Raw genomic sequence first — 22,097 nt, 5'->3', positions numbered from 1 at the left:
GACTATACAGTATTGAGCACTGCACTGCAAACTAGGAATGCACCGAATATTCAGTAACCGAATATATTCGGCCGAATATTGCAAAAAAACACACATTCGTATTCGGTGGAATAAGTTAAAAGCAAGGCTGAATAATAGCGGCACGGTTTTGATAACGCAATCAAACAGCGTGCCGTGACGGGTGGATTAAAATGTTGGCAGTGTGGCGATCCATCCGTCACATTTGCGACTAAAAATAGTTTTGAGCGAGCAAAATAGGCTTAAATCATTCAGCACGCTGTGCGAGCAGCCTACAGATTTCAACCAGCAGCAGAAACGAAAGGCGAATCCCACCGATTGTGGGTTGAACGGGGGTCACAGACACAGACAGTAATGTATTCCTGTCAAATACCGCGGCCATCGGCTTACTGGCGCGGAAAAGTCGGCTCCAATAATATCCTCTTCTTGGCGTGTGGACTGCCCAGAAGTACCTGAACAGCCGAGCCAGCCGAACACAGGTATGTGACGTGTCAGAAGAGAAACAAGCCGTTCACGGTCCACAAACCTCACCGCACTTTAGGGACTGTTCTTTACTTATGAAGGGGAGGAGGGTGGCTGGTTGATTCTTATTTATTTATTTATTTTATTTTGATCCCCCCTATGTTAATCACTTATTGATGCTGTTTTTGAAGTATGAATAAGTCAATAAGTAATTTATTCCACTGAAATATCATTGATGTATTATAGAAAAGTGATTTATCTTTTTATAAATGACAAAAGGCACATCTGCCTCATTTTCGCTGTGGTATTGTGATACTACTCAGAACCATGATATTTTCACTGGTATCGTACCGTGGGTCCCAATTTTGGTACCGTGACAACACTACTCTGGAGGGGGTTCATCTGCAAAAGCTAATGAAAAACTAAACAACGATATTCAGTATTCGGCCAAGCGTTTAATATTATTCGGCTTCGGCCACAAATTTTCATTTCGGTGCATCCCTACTGCAAACAGAACGATAATTTTTATAGACTTAGCTGACACAAGAAACCTCAACAACTTAAAATCGGTTCATCACAGTGTCAAGGATTAAGCATGCGTATGTGATTGTTTGACAATTCAAACCTAAGAAGCTTAAGTCAAAAGAATATCCAAATGCTTTTCTCACTGACTGCCTTACTAAGTGATATTCAAAAAGTCCTGTGTGGTTTAATTAGAAAAGCACGAGGAGAATCCCTGGTGTTTTAAACCTAAAAAAGTATCAATGTGCTTTTAGGTCACACTAAAGTTAATGTCTATAGGGATCAGTCCTAACATCGCAAATACTGTTAAAGCAGAGGAAGATAATAAGCTGAGCTCCCCCTTCACCTCTGAGAGAGCACAGCAACCTTTAGCTACAAAGATTAAGACTCAGCACATGTAGACAGTTAGTAATAAATGAATGCGGAGGCCACACCCACCTGAGAGAGAGAGAGAGAGAGAGAGAGAGAGAGAGAGAGAGCGAGAGAGAGAAGATGGGAGAAAGAGTGAGGCACTGGAAGAAGAGACTGTACTGTATAGGGAGAAGGACAAGAGATAAATGAATGCAGTGTTTACTCACAAAGCTCAATGCAAGTGTGTTATCTGCAAAGAGAGGGAGTGCAACAAACTGATTGTGTTTATGTGCCTTCCTCCCTGTTGTGTGTCTGTGTATGAGAATGTGCCAGTACTGTATGTGCTGGTTTTGTTTTTCTGTCTTATTATTAGCATACGTTTGTTTTGTTTGTTTTTTTCCTGCACAGAGGAGGTGTGCATATTTGTTTCTCTGAGTGTGTACAATTTGTGTTTTTCTTTGTGTGTGTGCTTTTTAACTTTTGAGATGCTTGTGTGCCTCTGTCAGACTCTGCATAATATTCTCACTCTCTCTGTGTGTGTGTGTGTGTGTGTGTGTTTAGTTCTCCCTGGTACTGAGTATATGTGTATGTCTGGGTCTCTCTGTGCCTCAGTGTCTGGTCTTTGGGCTTTTAATTCAGTGTGTGTCTGTAGTTTGCGTCTGAAAATGTGCCTGTATGGTTTCTTTTTATCTGTGTGCATTTGTGTGTATACTGATTTCTCTTGAGTGTGCAAGGTGTTAGTTTGCTTTAGCTGGTAACACCACCAATGGAGTGGTTTAATAAGGAGAACAGGATTGAACTCAAAAGCTACTGAATCTCTACAACAAAAAGGCACATTTCTCAGTGTGTATTTCATTTTCCGGCATACTTGTCAATGTGTGTCACACTGTTTGAACAGGTTTGTTTGTGTGTGTGTGTGTGTGTGTGTGTGTGTGAGTTACTGTAACCTGTATGGCCTGAGGGGAGTGTAGACTAGATTAACGGTGAGTGTGATGATGCCGGTCTCTGGGTCCCTCCTCACTGCCTCTGCGGCAGCAGAAAGGCAGTCCTCCACCTCTGAGCGCTCTGTTTCACTGTCTGAACGAACCGTGCACAAGAAGTCTTCCTCCATCACCCAGGAACCTGCCCAGAAATAAGAGATGGGAAGAAGATGATTGAGCATGGACCACCAGAAAAAAACAGAACCTACTGAGCTGCTGTACTTGAGCGGATTTGGGCAACTACTTTGATAAATTAAAATGTCTGCTTGTCTGCTTTTTGTTAGTCATAAAATAGACACACCAGTCTGCTGTTACAAATAGAAATGCACTCAATGGCTTTAGATAGTTACAACACGCCTTAATGCATGATGTTACAAGATATGAGGCGCGCGCGTGCGCGCACGTGCACACACACACACACGCATGCGCACACGCACGCGCACACACGCATGCGCACACGCACGCACACTTATCTCTTGTCTTTTCTTACTGTCGCTTTTATGTTTGAAAGGCATGCCTGCCTGTTCAGCTTGCAGACGTGTTCAGCTCATCAGTCTTGACAAATTTTGCACGTAAACTAGCTAACATGTATCGTATCGTCTCCTCACATGATCAGATAGAGACTCGACTTTGGACAACATCTACAAATTACCCAGCAATCATCAAAGCTTATCTGTATATGATAAAAAGAAAATAAGATTAAAAAAAAATGTAATTAGTTTTTTACAGTTTATTTACAGTTTACAGAAGTTTTTGTAGTTTCTGTAGAATAAACATTTATTTATTTTTTTTAGATTGCTACTGACTATTTCACCACACATACACACAGAAAAAAAAGAAGATCATGACAGAGATGAGTCTGCATTGTTGACATGGCAAATGGCACTGCTTTTAATTTAATGTGACAAGTGTATTTTGGAGTTGGAAATTGGAATCACTCACAAAAGCCTGTTCTCCGCCCAACTAATTGTTGAAGGGCCTGTCCCCTCCATGGGCCCCTCCATCCCACAGGCCCCAACGCAACCACACTGCCTACGCTGTTTATATTTATGCTCTGGATGTACCAATCCAAAATGTCTGATCAGATACTGACCCCGATTCTGACCTCATCAGGCATAACAGGTATCAGCCAGATGGAAACACTGCACCTTAAATACTGTTTTCTTTCCTGCTCTGTTCATATGCTGTGGTAAGCAAATTTCAATGTGTCAAGCTACTGTTTGGACTATTTCCACATCATGCATGTGATTCACAATAAATACTAGGGCTGGCTTGAAATAATCGATCAATTCTTAAAATCCAAGCTCAATCTTTTAACAAACGCCTTTTCCCACTAATGTGACTCTTTAACCCCGTTAATTTCGCCAGCAGTAAATGAGCTGCAGCTCTAAGTTATGAACGACCATAGTATTGAGTAGCTCCGATGGTCACCGGTGGTCATGTGACCTGCAGACAGTGAGTCTCCTCAGCAGCAGAGGGAGGAGCAGAGAGGACAGGAGGACCAATACTGACTGGTGTCTGTGTTCTTTATTCTTTCTAAACTTCACTCAGTATTTTGATGTCAGGAATATGATTTTTAGTATTGACATTTTTATTTTGTTTCCAGTGAGATATTAAGTTAATATTGCGACTTTACTATTTTGATATTACTGTTGCTGCTCTAGAAACATGAAGCCCTAGGCTTTTATTGTGAAATGAGGTACTGACAATGCCTTTGGAATTAGCTGTTAACAAAAATCTGAAAAAAGATGGAGCCACACAGAGATGAGGTGGTTAGATGAAGAACTGTAGAAACATGTAAATAAACTGAACAACACACTTAACTCAACAAAGTGCAACATTCATTTGCAGCAGCACAATGCAGTTTGTGTTACATGTGTTGGAAAGGAAACATGATTGACATGATGTACATCCACCCTCAGGTCAGAATAAAGGTAAATATTCTTATTGAGGTTGCATTATGGCAACACAATGCAAGCAAATATGAACTAATTTCAACTTCATGCAAACTCTACTAGGTAAATAAATGGCAATGTCATGTTAAATTATGTTCTCACACATCCCCATCTGATTGTGGTCTGTTGTCTTGATTTTTCCCATCTAAAAATAATTCAGACTGTTCTGTTGAACCACACTGATTAATTACTGCAAAGAAAAAAAAAATCAATCACCTGCTGAGCTGAATCAGATAGATCCTGACACATTTAATCTCGTTATCTGTGTAGCTCTTAGATGACAGTTAAAACAACGTCCTTATTAATAAATACACAGCCTTGGCTGTGTGATGTAGTGCCACTGCTCATTTCAACAGCCTCATTTCAATTCACGCAAGACCGATTACAATTAATTTGATGCAGCAAGAAAGCATTATACATATTTTAAAGTATACACAAGTATTGACAGAAATTCTAGGTCTATCCCTTAATACTGTGGTTTTGATCAAATGTCTTGCAAGGACTACAAAAGGTGATATAGTTTTAGACCATTTTCAAGTCACCATAATTGCTGGTGTTGAAAAATGTTCCTCTTTCAGCTCTTGGAGTGCTACTACCACTCTTTCCACCTGACTCTGATGACCATTCCCAACTACTTAACAATGTCAGAATTATGACAAAATATCCGTAATAGTAACAAGGTTTTAAAAAACGATCCTAAAAAGTGTTTTCTGTTATCACAAGATGACTTGGACTGTAAAAAGAGTAAAAATCACAAACTGGCACACACCTTTATGTCCTTTCCGGTCTTGATTCCCCGGCACACATCCAGTGAGCAGTACATCCACCTTCCTTTCCAGCTGGCAGCCTGCTTCACAGTGGACCACGCCAAGTGGAGAGTTCTCAACAGGCACCTCCATGGGAATTCCACGGATAGGGTAAATCCAACAGATGGTTGACAATTCCTGCTTTGACCTGAAATGTTCATTTTGATATTGAGTGCATTTTTACACAGTATTTGGAATTAGCAATGAACCAGAACTAGACTTGAAAACGTTCCAAGCATCTTACTAATGCAAGATATCTGTGACTGGCCAAAATCTAATACCAGACCAACAGCTGTGTACAGCATGTCAGAAATCAGATTTGATTTTTGCCTTTGTACAGAGCTAAGGAGACTGGCTGCTACATGTATTTAACTGAGGAATAAAAGGATTGAACAGTCAACATAAGTCACTATAGAATTAAATTATTATACAAATTGTGACTTTTTTTTTAGAGGGACATTGTGTAACATTTTCAGTTGTTTATTGGCAAAAATTAATATCTGCATTCATAAATATGTCATCACTGGTGTACTATTGCCTCCACCAATAATCTGACTTATTCTCGTAAAAGGAGAATTTCGGATTTGTTTGTACATTGTGCGAGTAAGTCGTCTGTGGGGTTCCATTACGTTTCACCATCTTGAGAATACACCCGCCAGCAAGGGACATACAGCACCGCCTTCGGCGTTTTCGTTGAGAGCCAGGCCAGCACTGCGTGACTGAGGAGCCGAAGGAGAGGAGCAAGAGGCGCTTCGCTACTACCCTGGCAAATTTGAAACAAAGTCCCACTCTTTGAGCATAATGCAGGATCATGCATATGCAGCATCACGGCAGACGGAATCCTTGTCGCCAAGAAAGCGCAAAAGGGAATAGAAAAGGCAGCGTGACCGGCGAATTAAAAAAACAAAGGCCCACATCGGGGTAGCCTTTCCCAGGTAGAGAGAGCTGCTGAGGGAGAATGGTAATGCAATCAAAGGCCAGCGCCGCTGTTGGCTGTTAGCCACTGTTAGCGGCCAGTCGCTAACAGCCTCATCCCTCTCCTCGCATCACTGCGCCACTGTTAGCTGTTAGCCGTTGTTAGCGCTGGCCTGTGATTGTATTACCTTTCTCCTTCAGCAGCTCTCTCCACCTGGGAAAGGCAACCCCAATGCTGACCCTTGTTTTTTTAATTCGCCGGTCACGCTGCCTTTTTGATTCCCTTTTGCACTTTCTTGGCGACGAGGATTCCGTCTCCCGTGATGCTGCATAATACATGATCCTGCATTATGCTCAAAGAGTGGGACTTTGTTATGCGGCAGTAGTGCCGCTGGCCACTAACAGCTGTTAGCGGCGCAGTAATGCGAGGAGAGGGATGAGGTGTGTGAGGTTGAGCCACTTGTCAGTTGTCAAAGGACAAGACGTGATTGGTTTGTTTCAATTTACATCCGCCCCAACAGTCCTACGTTGTAAACACAGCCAGCATGGTGAGGAGGGGGTTTGTCAACTCAAGTCGCTTTTTGCTTTTTGGTACACAGCGGCTACAGTTGTTGCAATACGTGTTTGAAACAGTGAGGCGCTAGAGTGCGCCATCTGTTTGAATGCAATATATGATTTCAACGTTAAATGGGAGAAATTCCTACACACTGTGGCTTTAAAGTGCTTTGGCTTACTTTTCACAACAGAATTTCAGGAAGCAAAACCCTTAACCCTTAAGGTACTGTACAATACTATAAAGGTAATGATTATGCTGTCTTTGCCTACCTGGCTTCCCTCCACGCAGGGCGTAAAATTAACACCCGCCAAGCGCCAATGCCGGGTAAAAAATAAGTTTGGCGTGTAAAACAAAAACACACACCCGCCAGTGGCCGATGGAAAATTTTGAATTGCATGTGGGTTTTTTATGTGCGTCGACCATTTCTGCCAACTGTGTCCAGGGACAGTTTTTGCTATGGGCAATGTGGCCGACCGCCCAAGGCGCAATCTATGTGAGGACGCACTGGCGCCCTCGAAAAAAAACAAAACAACAACAACGACAAAAAAACTCGCCAGTTTTCTAGACTACCGCTCATTTCCACGTCAAGTTAGTGGAGTGGGGCGCCCCTATTATCACGTTTCAACCAGCAGCAGAAAGGAAATGCGAATCCTGGCAGTTGTGGGTTGAAAGGGGGTCACAGACAGGAACACGGCGGAGGTTCATTGTGCTCTGCGGCGCAAGATAACGGCTTACCGGCCGTCTCCGACAAAGTCCGATTCCAGGTCCAGTAAATTCCTCTTTCGTTGGTGTCATGACTGCCCAGTAGTACCTGGACAACCGAGCCGTAGCGGTACACAGGTATGTAGCGTGTCAGAGGAGAAACGAGCCGTTAACATTTCCACAAACCTCACCGCACTTTAGGGACTGTTCGTTACTTATGGAGGGACTGTCAGGGGAGGAGGGTGGCTGGTTGATTTTTATTTTATCTTGATCCCCCTGTGTTAATCACTTATTGATGCTGTTTTTGAAGTATGAATAAGTCAATAAATAATTTATTCCATTGAAATATCATTGATGTATTATAGAAAAGTGATTTATCTTTTTATAAATGACAAAAGGCACATCTGCCTCATTTTTGCGTGGTATCGTGATACTACTTTCTTTCTTTCTTTCTAGCTTATTTGAAAGGGACAATGCACATTAATAAACACTGTATACAAAAAACACACATGTAAATGCACTCGAATTAGCTTAAAAAGCTAGTCTTCATCGATTGTCCCTTTGCCAGTTTGTACAAGGCAACCTTTAAAAAGAACAACAATGGGATAAAATATTGTACTACATAGGGTAGGCACAAACACATACTACTGTCCGTACATACATACATAATAAATACACATTTGGACTCCAACAAGGTGATGTGTGTCCACATTAATAATACACATTTGGACAACAATTGACATCGGACAACAATATCAACATCAGTGCTCACATCTTTGGGTGTCTACAAGCCAGTTCTTAACATTTACTTGGAATGAGTGATATGATGGAGATTCTCTGATCGATTGTGGCAATGTGTTCCATTGATGTGATGCTTTGAATGAGAATACAGCCTGGCTGAAAGTGGTGTTCCTTAACGGGATTATGCAATCTTTTTTTGTCGCACCTCGCGTAGTTCTAATAGCAGAGGATTTGAATTTAATAATACTGCAGCCTTTGCCGCAAGCACGCCAAAGAAACACAGAGGACAGGGTTGGATTTTCCTAAAGTTGGATTTTCATACTAAAAACGTAAGGTAATTATTTTTCGTCAAATAAGGCAAATTTTTTTTATTTGGCTGGTGAAAAATATGTTTGGCCGGTAAATTTTTGGAGGTCACTAGCCAATGGCAGATAAGGTAAAATGTTAATTTTACGCCCTGCCTCCACGTTTCAAGGTGTTCAAGAGAGCGTGAGTGTCTTTGTCAGTGTGTTAGCCTCGTGATAGACAACCTGTGAACCCTGTACCCTGCTTCTTGCCCAGTGTGCAATGGGAAAGCTACTTGTGATCCTGAGGGGGTATGAAAAAGGATGGATGGTACATTCTAGCTGCATTATACTGCTTCCACTGTGTTGTCTTACCCGCACATAGCACAAATATCACGTATGGAATAGTACATCTTTAATGAGCTCAAACACTGTAGTGAGCGTTTTCAACACATACCCATTTTGCTGACAAGTAAAGCTGACTTAACACTTTTGTTTACAGTGACAGGCTATGCCAGAATCTGTCTGGATGTAGCAATAGCAGAAACTAATGAGCTTTACCAAATGTCTAGAAACTTGGGCATAGATTCAGATATAGCCTCCTATGTAGACAATGAGACACACACACCTCAGGTTATTTGTACTGAAGGTATTGTTGTTGCCTGGGGTGCTGCAGGGCTTCATAGTGATGCAGAGCCAGGCCTGTTGTAGCTCCACAGAGTTAGGTGTAAACACTACAGGCACATCAAAACTGGCTCCTTCAGAGATTTTTAGACCTGCAATCATGAGGGAGGATAGAAACACAGTCACCAACATTTTTTTTTTACGTTTTCTGCCTCGTTCCAAATAAGATATACAAACATTCAGTCTGAAAACCATGGTTAATTAAAATACACTGGTTTGCATGTGGACATCCGCTAAACCACTGAGGCTGATATCAAACTAGTAGTGCAAGTCCTGTTCAAAACGTGCCTGTTTGGAACAGGCTGATTTTTTGGCCTCTGGTAACAGCTCACAGCTTTCTTGAGTACCACTTATCCAAATAACTTCACCCATAACACTGCACTTCCTGGGTCCTACGCAACACATCTGCCATGACATAGTTGCATACCCTAACAATGCTAGACTAATGTGTCATTTGCTAACAGCTGGCTATTTGGGACCAGGCTATATCTGGGAACTAAAGCTTTCATTCTAGATGTTACATTGCTAATGCTTAAACAGTCTGAGTTTGCTATAATGTGACATTTGCTGTCTCTCCAGTCTCTCTGTAGCGAGCAACAGAGAGTGAGCTGTCCCCAGCATGCAGTTTGGCAGTGTTGCAGTTAATCAGTACCCCCTCACAATACACCACACAGTGTGTACATAATGCACTCCAATAAATATGTCCTGTAGATCTCAAGAGCTCGCACTTCCTTGGGTCCTAAACAATACACCCACAAAATGTGAAGTCAAATGGATGGACAGTTGTTGAGAAATTTGAAGGACAGACATACAAACAAAAAGAGACTCCATCCATTTTGGTTAAATAAAAAACGAACTTCGACTATCTACTAAAAACAACCATCTTTCCTGGAATGTTCTCTCGGGTGGGTTCATTTAGAAGCTAATAAAGACTAAAAGCTCTCCACATTCGTACTATCAGTTAGTTTTGCAATGAACAAGGACAGCAACACAGAAATAAAGCAAAATGTGTCTGGGGTGCAGTTCAAGATTACACATACATTGGTTATAAGATTGCAAAGTGTTGTGGGAATAACACATCTCCCTGTTTGAGGACATGTCTATGTTTCTGTAGCAATGATCCCTAAACAAAAAAGGTTAATAGAAATAAGGGTCAGTCCACACACATGTCCAGGGGAGGGGTACAACAGCTTCGCAGAGTAATGCACAAGGGGTCAAGGTCATGTCTGTCCATCCACTTCCCCACAGTTTACATGGCCTTAGTTTAAACTCAGAAGGAGGAGTTCATTGTATTGCAAGCAACAGACCCTTACGCATTCATCTCGACATTCTCTCTCTTCTGCGAGCATGCTGCAGCAGAGGCGTCGCACTGCCTCCATGCCCCATGTATTTCAGTCGTTAGCTTCTACAATTGCAGGCTCAGCCCCCTGCAATGGCTGTTCAGGGGATGGATCCTCCCTGTGGCTAAATGCCCCACAAAATCTTGTCCTGTCACCTACAGATTCTGCATACATATGCAGATGTCTGTTTATAGAGATTACTCCAACCATGAAGTCAAGGCAGGATGATGAACACTTCCAACATGACTCTGTTTATATGAAATTCTGACCTCAACAGAATGCGAGGAAACATATCCACTTTGTTTACTATCACTGGCAGTCAGGAGGAAATGAAACACAATAAAAACAATGAGCTGAAAGACACTAAAAAAACTGTAGAGCTGCGGGAATCTCCTGAGGCGAATGATAATTCTCTGTGGCTTCCTCACAACAATTGACTCATTTTACATTACATAGCCATTTGAGCCACAGATAATAAAGAAAATATTGATAAGAGCAGCTTTTAAGCTCAGTTTAGCTTTTATTTTGTTTCAAAGAAATTATTTTAAGATGACTGTGATGAGAACTGAGTTTTGGGAACTGTTTGTGTTGCTTGGAAAAATCAGTTTATTTAATATTTTATTATAATGTGGAGATTTTCTATCAGTTAACGCACCTTCAGTGTGGCTCAGAGGGATAGAGAAGACCTTGTTGTCTGAAGGGACCTGACGGCAGTTTGGGGCCCCATTTGGGTCCTCATCTGAGACACGAAGAAATACCAAGTTCACACAGTGTCGTAAACATGTCTGAGTGCGTCACATGTACGCAACAAGAACAAATATGTGACAAAGTGGCTGTTAGAGAAAGACAAGAAGTGCCTGTGACCTGTGAGTGAGATACTGAGAACGACCACAAGCTCAGTGGGGTTTGTGAAGGGAATGGTGATGGAGGCGCTGGAGCCAATTAGGGATGAGATGCTCAGAGGCTCCTCGCTCTCTGGAATAAGGCCGCACCCACTCAACAACACACACCATTCCTGGAACTAAAGAAAGACAGAGACAAATTAACACACACAGAAAGAGCCAGTGAGAGAAAATTGATGTAAAAAATGAGAAAGCATGAAGCAAATGCAGAGGAGGGAAGACAAAGAAAGGGTGTGGTCAAAAGATGAAACTGATAGAAAATGGCTATAACCATGAATCAAATTTTTAGATTCATGTGAATGATTGGGAGTGATGAGACAGTAAATAAGATAGGTGTACCTGTTTATACTAATTTAAGAGGAAAAACAAGTTAACTATCCCTGCATTTTGGTCTGTCCGCATGTATTCTTGTGTGTGTGTGTGTGTGTGTGTGTGTGTGTGTGTGCATGTGTTAAGGCAGGGGACAGTGATTTATGTCATCCATTTTCTCTCTGTGTTTGTGTGTGTATATATACACCTGAGGGCACTTGAAAGTGATCTTTGCCGTGTGGTTCCCCTCTCCAATGGATGAAGGACTAAAACGGACACCAAGCTGGGTGGAGGAGTGGGGCTCAATAATAAGCTGGAACACACACACACGCACACACACACACAAACACAGGAAATGGCTTTCATGGGGACAGTAAGGGAGGATAAACACTCATGCTCAAAGAGACAAATCACACTGCTAGGCAACCCACAGCTCTCCATCTAGTTATACAGCAAGTATTCCCTTTCAACTGACAACAGTGACTCTTGTTTGTTTTAGGATATGCGTAAAAAGACAACAGCTGTGTTATCAATTGCCTTAGTATACCGTATGGTTCTTTTATGAGAAGAAATCTAAAGCTAACACAATAAAATATTAATTGAACTACAAACAACATCAAAAATAACGGTAAATCAATTTCCCCAGGAGAACAAATGAAGCTTTATTCTGAAATAATGGAATGCTGAGCTGATAAGAGTAAGGATGAGGCACAAAGGTGCATGTGTATACTAACAATACTTCCTGATTCCATTTCCAGTGTGTAGTTTCTGGGATTACTGTTGGCTACAATCAGCTCCACAGGCTCAGCTGTCGGGTTAACCACGGGAATGGTCAGGCTGGTCCATCTGACACACAAACACACAGACACAATTTTATTTAGCAAGATGAAAAATACACAATAACATCAAACAGGTGGAACAGAGATGTAAAGACAGTGGGAAAATCCAAATTTTTAAATATGAATATAATTTTCAACATGTTTGGTAGTCTGCTCAGTTATCTCATGATGAACAAACTGTTATGTGCTAACAGGGTGCCTACAGGTATAAACAAGTTAAATTTTAAATACCACTAAATGGAATTCAAAACCAAGCTTGTGATGGAAATATACACCAAAAGTGAAAATATACTCTTTCCAAGTAAACACATTGATGCCATTTCAAAATGAACAGTAAATAACAACAAATAAATAACACTGATGATGCACTCTGCTTACCACATAGAAAAAATAAATTAAAAAGTAAACTAACTAGCAAGATGAAGATCATTTTAGATACGTTACGGCTTTTTTTATAACCCTGGATAAGTGATGCACTTAAAATCAGTTTAGGTAAGACTCATCCTGCTGTCTGATAAAATTTGTCTGACCCAATTGCTGCATTTATAATTTGCTGAGCTAATTAGCAGGATGCACAATTGATATGCGGCTATAATCATGATTCATTAGCCTGTTAGTGTGTGAAATTACCTCTCTGTTCATTAAAAGTCCTGTTGTAAACTCACGGCTGTATAATATACTTTTCCTCTATCTCTGACTGCTAGACAAAGTAATTCTAGTCACTTGTAAATTCAGCACCTTTGACCCTGTTATGGGTCCTGTTGGAATGAGGACTATATTTTTCCTGGGAGCTGACTGGTCAACAGGTGGTTTAAGCAGAACTCAAATGAGCCTGCTCTATGGCAGGTTAGCCATGTATCTTAGATTACCATGGTGATTCATGAGATTACCATGGAGGCTCAAACAGACTAGCAGTATATTGCCATTTCTTTTTTTTTTTGTCCAAGGATGCATAAGAATTGTTTAAGATGCAGGCACTATACTGGCACACACACAGCCATATGTTTGGATCCTGGCTGCAGATGCAGGATTTTTTTGGACAGGGATTTTTGACACCCTTTCAAATGTTTGTGGCACAATTATTGATTCAAACCCTCTGACAATCATATTCAGGAAGATCATTGGTAACCATGCTACAGTTGGGGCTTTCTCTCCACTGCTTGCTCGATAACAGATTCTCCTCAAATTAAGAAAGGACTGTGTCAACATTTCATAAATGCTGGCGAAAGGATATAATGGCACACCTCAAACTCAAACAGCTATGTCATGTACGCATGTCTGTGGGCTCTAGTTAATGAAAATGAAATAAAAACAATTTAAATATAAATTATTATACTTTTTCCTGAAAATGATTCTTAAGCAGGCCCCCTTTTTTTGTTTTAAAGCCTATTATGGGATGTTTCAAAGTCCTTAGCCCACACTGTTGCTGTGTACCATACAGCATGTGTGCAAGCATACCTAGCCAGTAACCCTGCAGTGAGATATTGTGTATTTTGGTGAGAGTGCACCTACTTGCCCAGCTGACAGCAGGCCTGTGGTAGCATGATGACTGGAGGAGGAAGAGCATAAAGCTCCAGCTGATACCAGAACTCTCCCACCAGCTCTGACTGGAACACCACACTGGCAGAAAACACACACCAAACCTGTGAAAATACTATAGATGCACCACAGATTCATAACATTGTTCCAAATAGAAAAATAAATAGCTCTGTATATATGACATTACCAAGTTCATCTTGAGGTCTACAGCTTATTCTATTCCACACTATGAATTGTCAGGGTGGCAAAATTGTCTCAGATTCAGGGGAATTATGTCTTTTTAGATCATTCACACAAAGCGTTAAGTGAACAGGGATCCTCACTTAAATTATAAATTGTGTCGAGAAAATTTTTTACCTCTGCCTTTAAAGGCGGTCGGGTCAGCTACAGTGCAACGAGTCTTACCTGCCTGTGCTCTTCCCTACTCTGCCAGGGGAGAACATAACTTTGTAGGCAAGAGTCCCCCCCGGGGGAACTGAAACCCAGTTGGCCCCATTCAGGTCATCTCCTTCCAGGTACACATCCAGTATTAGCAGCTCTCCTCGAGGGTTTCTGACAGGGATCTCTATGGCAACTGAGCTCTGGGAACACAGCATTTCAAAGATGGCACCTGTTTTTTTTCCTGTGATGTTCTGATAGTCTTTTGATCTTAGTGTAGAAGGAAGATTAACTTTTCCTGTAACAGTGGCTAGCAGTAGAAGCATTTCTTTGGGGCCTGCATGTAATAAATGTAATAATAATAATCCTGAACTGAATTAACTTTTTTTTCCCTTGAACTTTTATTTAATGTAAATTAAACAGCCAGCTACAGAGAACTACTCTTTCAGGAAAGTATGAATTAAGTGTCTTGCTTAATGACAAGTGGCTTGACTAGGGTCTTCTAATCTCTACCGACAATCCACACATTCAAGTCTTGTTTGTATGTAACAAAGGAAAGTTATGATATAATTTGTGCAATTAGGCTACAATTACCGTGTGATGCTGTACAATAAAGTGTTTCTATTTCTACTCTGTCTGAATTCCAAAAGTTGTACTCTGATGTGCATTTGCATTCTTAACTGATGAACAAAAGTAAATTAAATGGAAGGAAGTAAATGTCATCACACATAAAGCTACTGTACTTTTTCAAGCATACGTTTTAGCCATTAAGTCAAAGGTGCATGGGTAGAGACTGAGATTTAAGAATTTGTGATTGCTTCAAATTGCGTCAAAATGGAATAAAAGCGACACTGCACAAAGGATCTGAGCTGCAAAATATGGGAGCAGGGAATGGAAATGACTAAAAATGACCTCTGCAACTGATTTGTCATTGCAGAGTGATCACTGTGGCAGAGGAAGCTGTCTGAAATTTAATATCTATGAAAGTTTTTTGTTGAGTGGCACCATTAGATCATAAAATATTTTTCACATATAAACTTCCCTCTTAAAGAAGTATATACTCTAACAACTCCAAAAGTGTCTTCTCTTCTCAACCAATATTCCTAATTAAGCAGCAGAAAAAACATAATCTGATGAACTATGGCTTTGCTCATCTACATCTGAGTAAATTTACATTTTAGTAAATATTCTTCTGAACTGGAAAAAATGTGGTGATGCTTATTTCTGCAGCCCTGAAGGTAATTTGTGATGGGGTTGGTGAGTATCTACTTGAGAGTGCAAGTGTGTTTGCAGTACTTACCTGAGCAGCACACTGTACATCAATGACCTTGATGGGCACTGCTGGCTCACAAATTATCTCCAGAGAGAAATGCACCTCGTAGCATCCAAGTAGATTTCCTGGATGAAAGGCATACATGTATAAATGCACACACGTATACACACACTTGACATTCTAATCAAGTCTTGGGCATAAGACTTCAAAGTGAAGTGTTTGTGAAGCCCTCTGAGCTCTGAGTGGTTCATGTACAGTATGGTACAACACTAAGCTTACCTTTGTGCTCGTCTGCCTCCTGCATGGCATCAATTTCTATAAATGACAAACAGCCTGCAAGAAAAGTTGTGAAAAAAGGGTTCCATTTATTTTATTTTAATGATTGTAATCAATTCTTTATTTAGGTTTGTTGTCATTTTAGCTTTATCTAGTTGGTACAATTAATGAATCCATCCTAATGAGCATTTTTTACACTCATACCCTTGAGAATGTACAAGCATAAAAATTCCTTATATTTCCTACTTACCATCGTATCCTTCTCATGTGCCTATGCAAACACACTGCAGATGTATACACAAATATAGAAATACAAGTTGTCCTTCAGGCAAGCAACACTAACACTACTATACCACTTACATTACTTTACACAGTAAAACCACAGCATTCAGATGTATGTGTTAAAACAGGAAACTAAACAACAGACACCAAGAGTGTATCATTTTCTTTTATCTAAAATTTATTTTGACCAGGAAAGGATGAGATTATTGAGATTAAAATCTTTTTTCAAGAAAATTCAGAATCCCAGCATACTAAAAAAGCAGGTCAACATATCCTGGATCATGTAGAGGCATATATTTAGTCAAAGCATCTACAGCTTGATGCTCCTTCCTCCAACTCCTTCAATCTACTTTTGAAAATGCTTAAAGAGAGCAGCTCCCCAGGACCTAAATCAGTCTGCAGCAGATTCCAAGCTGCAGGACAGCAAACCTAAAAGCCCTTTTCCCATTTCAAGATGAATTGTGGAAATAGATAGCAAGAGTAGGTTCTGTGAATATGTCACAGAGCGTAGAAGGTAGCTTCCAGCATTTTTCTGATGGAAAAAACAATGCATAGATAAGAAGGAAGTAGGTTAGGAACTGCCTCATAAATAAGGACATGTCACTGATTAGGTCTATGGATGGACAATGCAGGCCAGCTAACCCTAGCATACAAAAGCAAAGGTAAGTGAGGGCCTTCAGATTTGTGATGAACCTCAATACTCCAAGGAGTGAGGGCACTGAGAAGATGCATGCATATATAAAACATCACCACACTCAATCAGCAGTGACAAGTTTTCGTTAATCTCCATCTTAATTATTTCCGATAGCCAATTTACAACATTAATGGTCCCCCCTTGGTGAGGCCTAATGTTGTTCTCTACATAATTGGTGCCTCCGTGTGACGTCCTAATTTATGTTCCCAACAGATTCAAATCGACTTCAACTCAAAAACTGTATCATCTGCATATAATTTGAAAAACAAAGTAAGTTGACATTTTAGCCACCTTCCACGTCACTTACTAACCAACCACACAAAAGGCTCTTGTAGGTGACAAAGAGCCTGACAAAGTGAAGAAGCAGAGCAGTAAACAACAGTGTGATCTGTATATAATTTGAAAAACAAAGTAAGCTGTCAATTTAGCCACCTTCCACATCACATACTCACGACCCACACTCCCCACAATAACAAACATGTAGCAGGGGAAAAAACAGAATCACCTGTCTGTTTTCCTCGTTTCCATGATGACACAGCAAAGGTGTATGGAGCGTTGTGGCCAGGTTCCATCTCTAAAGAGGGGGGGCCACTTACATCAGGTAGGTCTGTCACCACCTGTGTGTATACAAGTATTCATGCACACAAACACACAAGACACATAAGAACCAGAAATACAGGGGAAAAAAGGAAATACATGCTCTAGAACACACACACACACACACACACACACACACAGACAGACAGACATACACACTCACTTGCAAATGGCTCATGGCTCAACACTGTCTATGGGGCTGTCAGACCACAAAGAAATTCACTGGTCCTATTTGTTTTATGACAAAAATACATCTGTGTATTCTTCATTCATTAATATTGAGACTGATCTGACTCCATACTGTTTATTTGATTCAACCAACAGTCCAAAACCCAAACATAGTCAGTTAACATAAAAATAAACCTTATCAGCAAGTAACAGCAGTGTGTGTGGATGTTATTTGCATGTGTGCTTATACCTTCAGAGTGAGTTTTTTCTGGCCGTAGTTGGGGACATCTATCTGTGTGTGCATGGTTTGACCTACAGAGCAATGTAATACCACATGGTCCACAGGCAGGGGGCGCTCTCCCACTCCTCTAAAGGTAAACACGTGCTCAGCACCGTCGCAGTCATTATGTAAGGACAGCTTGCCCTGTGGGGGTAGGGATAGAGTCCAGGCAGTCAAACACACACACAAACTGGTGTTCAGTGTGCACACAAAGGAAACATGGCAAGCTGACGCTTAGCTGCAGACCAGCATTCTCACACTGACCTATGACTGTGGCTGATTACAAAGAGCCCAGGACAAGTAACAATAGGACACCAATTTTTTTCTTTTAAAATTTAGGTCTTAAACCCACACTGCAATAAAGGGACAGGATGGTATTCCCTGCACAAAAATGTTTCCTACACTTGTGTACCCAAAACACAATTTCCTCATTTGGTCCATCCTACAAACAGTTAGCATTTAGTGAGCATCTTCAAGTTTAATTCACAAGAAACTAGGTGTGGTAGGCAAACAAAGCGAAAAGACAACTAACAACACAGTGACAGCTCGCAGCAGCATGTTTCCTATTTAAGCTCCGCCTCCCCTACATGACATCAGAAATGCATTGGTGGTTCAGTGGTAGAATTCTCGCCTGCCACGCGGGAGGCCCGGGTTCGATTCCCGGCCAATGCAACACATCTTTTTTCCCCTCTCTAATTTAAACACAACAGATAAATAGCTATACATATGTGCATATACAGTGTATATTTATTATGAATTTGTTTTTCATATATTCATCACAATATTTATTAATCCCTGTTTTCATTTCAACATTTGCATTTGTATATATTTATGTATTGACAACTAGATCATTTTTCATTTTCTGTACCAAGTGAAATTTAACTTTCTGTGGGGGAAATTAAGATGTGTAAGATAAATGAGGGAAAATTCAACAATCTACACATCTATAATATAAAAGATTTTTATGTATACGTATTTTTTCTGTATATTTTTAACTTCTCACTTATAAAATAACTTCCAACTTCAAGTCCTCTGATGATTAAACAGATAAATCACTCTGAAAAGAAAAATAATATTCTTTGAACTGCTCTGCATTCTCTGTATGTGAAAGACGTACTGAGGCAAGGCATCAACTAACATCCTAAATTGCACAACACTTCTCAGAAAGAGAAAGCTTAGTTACAGTTTGCCCCTGCCTGTGCCTCTGTCCCGTTTTTAGAAAAGCACTGGAAGATGAGGCTGGTCACAGAGAAAGCTTAAATTCCCAGATATCATCTTAACAGCCGCACAGGCCAGACAGTGTGCTGCTGTTTGAGGCTTCGAGATAAGTGTTCATACTTGAGCCGACTGTTCCCTGAGAGGATGGAACCGAGGAGGCTAATGGGAAGAAAGGCCAAATATGAGGGCTTGGTGGATGAGCATTGTTGGCAGGGGATTTCAAAGTGGGCCTGCTTCTAAGTGCTGCTTGAATAATTCTGAATACACACAAAGTCAAGGCCACCACACTGAAGATTTTATGGTGTGTATATTGAGCAAGGACATTAAATGGCAAGAATGTGACAAAGGAAGACAGAAACATGGAGACAACTTAAGACAACAAGAAACAATGAAACCACAAGGAAAAAAAGGCATTACCGTGACAATGCATAGTGCAGAAGGGTGGAAGGTGAGGGGGTAGCAAGCTCTTGTCCCTGCTGGCACATTCAAAACTGGTGGGCCGGAGAATCCCTCACCATAAACCTCAGCTTGCATTTTCCAGTCTTGGTGGGTCTTATTGTGCTACGACAGAGACATATAGGCCTTAGAATTTGAATCCACCATTGTTCAACATTTTCACATGTTAAAAAGCAATTTTTTAAAACTACCATCATAACATGATCTACTTTTCTAACCTAAAACTTTAAATATGTTAGCTTCAGTCAAGTCATATAATTAGTCAAAGATAAATTTCAGCCATGCTTTATGGTTGCTGTACACTAATGACAACCACTCTCTTCTAAAAAAAGCAGTTTCTTATTATCGAAGTGATATCTAAAATGATTCATAATTAATCAAATGCTTTTAGGATAGCCCTTAATAAGCAGCATACACATGCACACTGATAAATGCATTTTCTCTTGTCCCTCACCAGTGGTATGTCCTGTGTGACTGATCGGTGAGCAGGTGAACAGAAGTCCAAGTGGACGGATCCTCCCTGCAGTCACAAATGATATGATTTTAGTAACATTAACCATTAACCACATGAATCAACAAGTAATTCAGCATTTACTTGTATGAATACTTCACCTCCAAAATGATGGTCATTTGGGATTAGACTGACAAAAAAGACATCTAAATACCTTGCCTTGGATTGTGAAAAACTGGTGTGGACATTTTTCACTATTTTCAAACATTTTATAGACCAAAAAAAAAGATTAATATAGAAAAGAATATGCAAATTAATCAATGATGAAAAAAATCATTAGTTGCAGCCCTATAACATTAAGAAGTTTATTAAGCTCTGATAGCTGATACCTACCTGTGAAGTAACCAGTGCCTCTAGCACATAGACCCTGGTATCACACCAGGACCTCAGGACCACCTGACATGTAAATTGCCCCACGGTGTCTGCCTGAAACCGTAGTGGGATGTCCACACAGCCACAATCTGTTGAACAAAGTGAAGAGAAGAATCAGGGATGGGGGGAGATGGACAATCAAGTGGTGTCGACAGTTTTAATAAATAAATTAAATGAACATGAGTGAAACTACTAGGGCATTTCAGTCACAAGACCTTTTCCAGGGGGTAAAGGACCTTTGAGGCACAGTGTTACCCACATTTCCACCAGAGCTTTCCAAGGTGTAAAAAAGGTCTCTTCTCTGAGGTTAACTTTCAGTAGTTTAGCAACTATCAAGTTACATTCTTGTCAGTGAAGAAAGAATAAAGTACCAAAAAATGTACTGGTTGGGTGCTGGTACTTAAATGTTTATCGGGGATCTGAACATGTTTTCTCTTTCTGACTAGTTTAAGATAAACAGAGAAAGAGGGACCAAGTGTGCAAATGAGCTGCGAGCACCAGTGAACAAGAGAGGGCAGGAGAGGCAGTTGACAGAGCTTACGAGTGAGTGAGAGACAGGTAGTGAAGATAAGAGAGTAAAGCGAGGGAACAAGAGAAATTAAATTTGGTTTGCTAATGTTTTATTGTGAGACAGATTTGTGGGAGATTTCAGTCTCCTCTGCAAGTCTCTTTTTCATTCATTTATTGTATCTTCCAGCAAAATGATTTAGATATTTATATGTGTGTACCTGCAGGATTTTCCCATGGCATGTTGGTGTCTTCCTTTATAGGTATTGTAACAGTACTGGGTAAAGCAAAGTATTGTGGCAAAGAAACTTCCACACTGTAGTCAATCCCTTCATTCTGGGGAACGCCTTTCAAAAGTTGGGCCTAACAAGAGACAAGAGGAGGGGGAAATTAAGTTCAATATGGACAACAGGAAAACATTTCACAATACTGAGTTGAAACCCCCCCCTGCTTGCCTGGCCACCAACCAACCACACAGCTTCCTACTGTAAAGCCAAAGGTCAGCTTTTCAGAGTGAGTATGTGAGTGTACCTGTTGTTTCAAGAGCTTACGTACAGCTGTGGTTGCCCTCAGGGTGCTGCTATGCAAAGTGTGTGTGAGCATCCGCCTCCTGTGTTCATTTGCACTCATGCTGCGCTGACCCCAGAAGGCCAGAGCTTGCTCCCGGCCCATATTGATCAGCGGCACACGCACCACCTCCTCACACACCTGCCCCACGCTGCAGTGCAGACTTAGTACTGACACACACACAACTGGGTCTATTGGTGGAGAAAATATCAGTGTTGACATTATTTAATCTGTTATTCACTATGAATACACTACTTTATATTCAGGTGACACAGCCAAAGAGAAATTATCACTACTGGTACCTCCTAAATGTGATTATGCTTTTCCAACATTGACATCAAAAATGACATGAATGTATGTCTGCTGACTTTTCTTTTTTTTTTGGCTTTAAAACAGGACCAATTTTGAAAATAACAGCATTTACATGTTTAATGATTAAATGATAACTGATGTTGGTGTTCTGCAATGTTGAGTAATGTTCATAAACTTAGGGTTAATGGAAAACAGCTATAGTAAGTAACATTTAGTTTCAGATTGTGCTATGATGCCCTAAAATACTTTAGAAGCAACATTTGGGTGACAGACTTCCTACCAGAGTTGCTGGGGATGGAGA

General features: G+C 40.6%; 1 protein-coding gene and 1 non-coding gene across 2 annotated transcripts in view; one reads left to right on the top strand and one right to left on the bottom strand.

Moving 5' to 3' along the window:
- The window catches only part of LOC117250254 (cilia- and flagella-associated protein 47-like), a 70,951-nt gene that overhangs the window by 4,368 nt on the left and 44,486 nt on the right, over window positions 1–22,097 (bottom strand). Inside the window, exons 46-64 of the mRNA XM_033616360.2 lie at window positions 22,077–22,097; window positions 21,473–21,675; window positions 21,139–21,280; window positions 20,372–20,499; window positions 19,982–20,047; window positions 19,489–19,632; window positions 17,824–17,997; window positions 17,314–17,425; window positions 15,836–15,889; window positions 15,584–15,681; window positions 14,311–14,486; window positions 13,879–13,986; window positions 12,262–12,373; window positions 11,736–11,840; window positions 11,181–11,337; window positions 10,972–11,055; window positions 8,921–9,068; window positions 5,058–5,242; window positions 2,301–2,475 (exon numbers count right to left, since the gene is read on the bottom strand). The exon at window positions 22,077–22,097 is cut by the window's right edge and continues 85 nt beyond it. Coding sequence (XP_033472251.2) covers window positions 2,301–2,475; window positions 5,058–5,242; window positions 8,921–9,068; window positions 10,972–11,055; window positions 11,181–11,337; window positions 11,736–11,840; window positions 12,262–12,373; window positions 13,879–13,986; window positions 14,311–14,486; window positions 15,584–15,681; window positions 15,836–15,889; window positions 17,314–17,425; window positions 17,824–17,997; window positions 19,489–19,632; window positions 19,982–20,047; window positions 20,372–20,499; window positions 21,139–21,280; window positions 21,473–21,675; window positions 22,077–22,097 — 2,392 coding nt within the window. The remainder of the gene's footprint in view (window positions 1–2,300; window positions 2,476–5,057; window positions 5,243–8,920; window positions 9,069–10,971; window positions 11,056–11,180; window positions 11,338–11,735; window positions 11,841–12,261; window positions 12,374–13,878; window positions 13,987–14,310; window positions 14,487–15,583; window positions 15,682–15,835; window positions 15,890–17,313; window positions 17,426–17,823; window positions 17,998–19,488; window positions 19,633–19,981; window positions 20,048–20,371; window positions 20,500–21,138; window positions 21,281–21,472; window positions 21,676–22,076) is intronic.
- On the top strand, window positions 18,455–18,525 carry trnag-gcc (transfer RNA glycine (anticodon GCC)). Its single transcript has one exon. It is a non-coding gene; the product is annotated as a tRNA-Gly (tRNA).

This window comes from Epinephelus lanceolatus, chromosome 24 (genome assembly GCF_041903045.1).
Source record: "Epinephelus lanceolatus isolate andai-2023 chromosome 24, ASM4190304v1, whole genome shotgun sequence".
Lineage (NCBI taxonomy): Eukaryota > Metazoa > Chordata > Actinopteri > Perciformes > Serranidae > Epinephelus > Epinephelus lanceolatus.
The sequence above is the reverse complement of the archived record's forward strand: the minus strand, read 5'-3'. Positions and strand labels throughout refer to the sequence as shown.